This window comes from Monodon monoceros, unplaced genomic scaffold, assembly GCF_005190385.1.
Source record: "Monodon monoceros isolate NGI ecotype Baffin Bay Population unplaced genomic scaffold, NGI_Narwhal_1 Super_Scaffold_11, whole genome shotgun sequence".
Taxonomy (NCBI): Eukaryota; Metazoa; Chordata; class Mammalia; order Artiodactyla; family Monodontidae; genus Monodon; species Monodon monoceros.
Window position 1 is genome coordinate 14005403 of NW_021703767.1, and position 2492 is coordinate 14007894.

A 2492-nucleotide genomic window follows, 5' to 3' on the forward strand; every position below is an offset into this window, starting at 1 on the left:
TTTATTTCCGTGCCATATGTCCTCTTTTCCTGTATCTTCTGTAAATTTTCTCTTAAGTGCCATTCTGAGGAATATTAATGCAGGTATCTGAGAATAATTTTTTAAGTCTTGCATGACCCAAGATGGGTTTGATCAATCTTATTCTTGCTTTAATTCATATTTGAGGACTAAATTTCCATTTAGAGAGAGGAATGATTTTCTTTCCCAATCCTGGGGTGCATGATCATTCTAAATGTGAAATAACTTTGATTTAATATTGTCATCTGGCTCTTTACAAGTTCATCACATTTGGTAGATAATCTGGTTTTATTAGATCTAATGGAAAAAAAAGTGTACATTTTAAGGTAAAATTTCCCATTAATATTTCTGTTTTTATCCTGTTATTATTTTCAACATATACTTTGAAAAGCATATTAGACCAACAGATGATATTTGACAATTTATTTCTAGGATCAATCCACAAGCTCCTTTTTTTTTATAATTACAAGATTATTAGTTCAGGCAGTGGTTTAGAAATGTGATGTTAAATATAGTTCAGGCAGGTACTATAATTAAAATTAAAATTTTATCCAGTTTTGTAAACAGGGTAGCTATAGATAGAGGGGGAAAAAAGGAGTCTTTCCAATGAACTCTTTGGCATTTATCTTGCATACTGCAAAAAATTTCAGGTGAATACTAAGAAATACCTCCATTTTGAGGCGGTCTTACTATGTATTTGTTATTTCATTTATTAATTTATTCAACACATATTTTTTGAATTCCAACTGTGTGGTATGGACGTTCAAAGAGCAAGAGGACTGAATGACAGTTAACAACCTCAGAAAATTTCTTGGTATTGTAATGCCTGCTCACAGAGGCTTGTATCTAGGACCTACAAGACCCAGTGCTTTGAAGTCTCTGCAATGCGTATTTTAATGAAGGGACACAATTTATTTGAAGGAATCCTGCCCCTATGTTCCATCACATGAGAAATTTCTTAAGCAAGTGTAAAGATGTCTTAAGCAAGCAAAACAAACTAATGAGCTATTCGTGAAGCAAACAGGTGTCAATGAAAATGAAGCCTTGTGTTTTTCGCCACACCCCATAGCCAGGGTATATAAAGAAGGATGGAGAGTAGGGAACCCATCACACTGAGGAAACGCATTCCACTGCTGTCTAAGCCCCCAACTCCAGACACCATGAGCTATAACAACTTCTCCAGCACTGTCTTCCCAGGATGCTACTGGGGCAGCTACAGCTACCCCCTGGGGTATAGTGTTGGCTGTGGCTACGTCAGCACCCACTCCCCAGTGGGCTATGGTTTTGGCTATGGCTACAATGGCTGTGGGGCTTTCGACTACGGAAGATTCTGGCCATTTTCTCTCTATTGATTTTCTGAAATACCCAAGGCATGGAATCTTCTCTCCCAAGGCTGAGAGGCATAATTCCAGGTCCTCATGTGCTCATCAACCTCCCAGTCGCTGCTTTTCAGACCTAGCACCAGAGTCTCAAGGGAAGAAAATGAAAAACCACTTGATGCCTCCAGCTGCCTTCCCTGGATGATGTTTGTGGGGACATTTGCAGAAACTTGACACCCAAACATGTATTACTTTTGAATTTTTCACCATGCTCATGATGTTTGTCATCATCAAGTTACGGAAGTGTCTGTCAAATTCTCAATAAACTTGTCTCAACCATCATAATATTCTCACCTGAGAGGAGTTTCCTTTTTTGGTGGGTACATTTGGTGGGCATATTTTTTGGTACATTGAGTGGGGAGGGAAGTGGATTTATTTTTCTCATGTGCGTGTTAGAAGCAGTGAGAAAGCAAATAATCCTTGATCTTTTGTGATAAGCAGGCAAGAAGGGTTTGCTTATGATTAAAAAAAATCCTGTCTTAACCTTCCTTTAACTCTGTGATATCCACCTCCAATTCTGGTGCCAATGGCACACCATTAGTTGCTTGCAGTACCGTCTCACCACTTCTGCTCCTCTGCAAGAGAACGGAACATTGGTGGCCGATTTCACTTATTTCTATATTAGTGCAAAGGAACCCCACTATGTTCCCTCTCCCAGGGACTAAGGATTGTAGAATAAAATGCTATGCCCCCTACTTAAGGATTCTGGGGCATCTAGAATAGCTAGAGATGTATTTTAGGAGTCTGAGAGTCTTTTAGGGGAAGGATAAATCCCTTATCTCAAACCACCTAAGGTATCTACTTTACAGCTTAGAAGCACCAGTTTAGAAACAACGATGTAAACCTTCTTAATCTTTGTAGAATCAATACCAGGTAGTGAATTTTACTCTTAAAAGAGCCCCTTTTCATAGACCTGAAGATATATCAGCCTTTCTCTGTGTTCTTTTAGAGAGGAGAGGAGTATTCTTTTTATAAGTCAAGTCAATACTGCCTCAATCCTCTTGTTGAAAACATTTTATGTAGAGCACAAATATTCTTGGTGACAGCAGGATTTGGCTTAACTCTGCTCTTCTATTGAGTGTCTGCATGTGGCAT

General features: G+C 38.6%; 1 protein-coding gene across 1 annotated transcript; it reads left to right on the top strand.

Moving 5' to 3' along the window:
• Window positions 1–1135: 1135 nt before the first annotated feature.
• LOC114890214 (keratin-associated protein 8-1) lies at window positions 1136–1669 on the top strand. Its single transcript, XM_029213679.1, has one exon. The coding sequence runs from the start codon at window positions 1179–1181 to the stop codon at window positions 1368–1370; it is 192 nt and encodes a 63-aa protein (XP_029069512.1). The 5' UTR covers window positions 1136–1178; the 3' UTR covers window positions 1371–1669.
• The last annotated feature ends 823 nt before the right edge of the window (window positions 1670–2492 follow it).

What these genes read in the sequence shown, in the direction of transcription:
- LOC114890214 (XM_029213679.1), top strand. Translation starts at nt 1,179, where the DNA reads ATGAGCTATAACAACTTCTCCAGCACTGTCTTCCCAGGATGCTACTGG.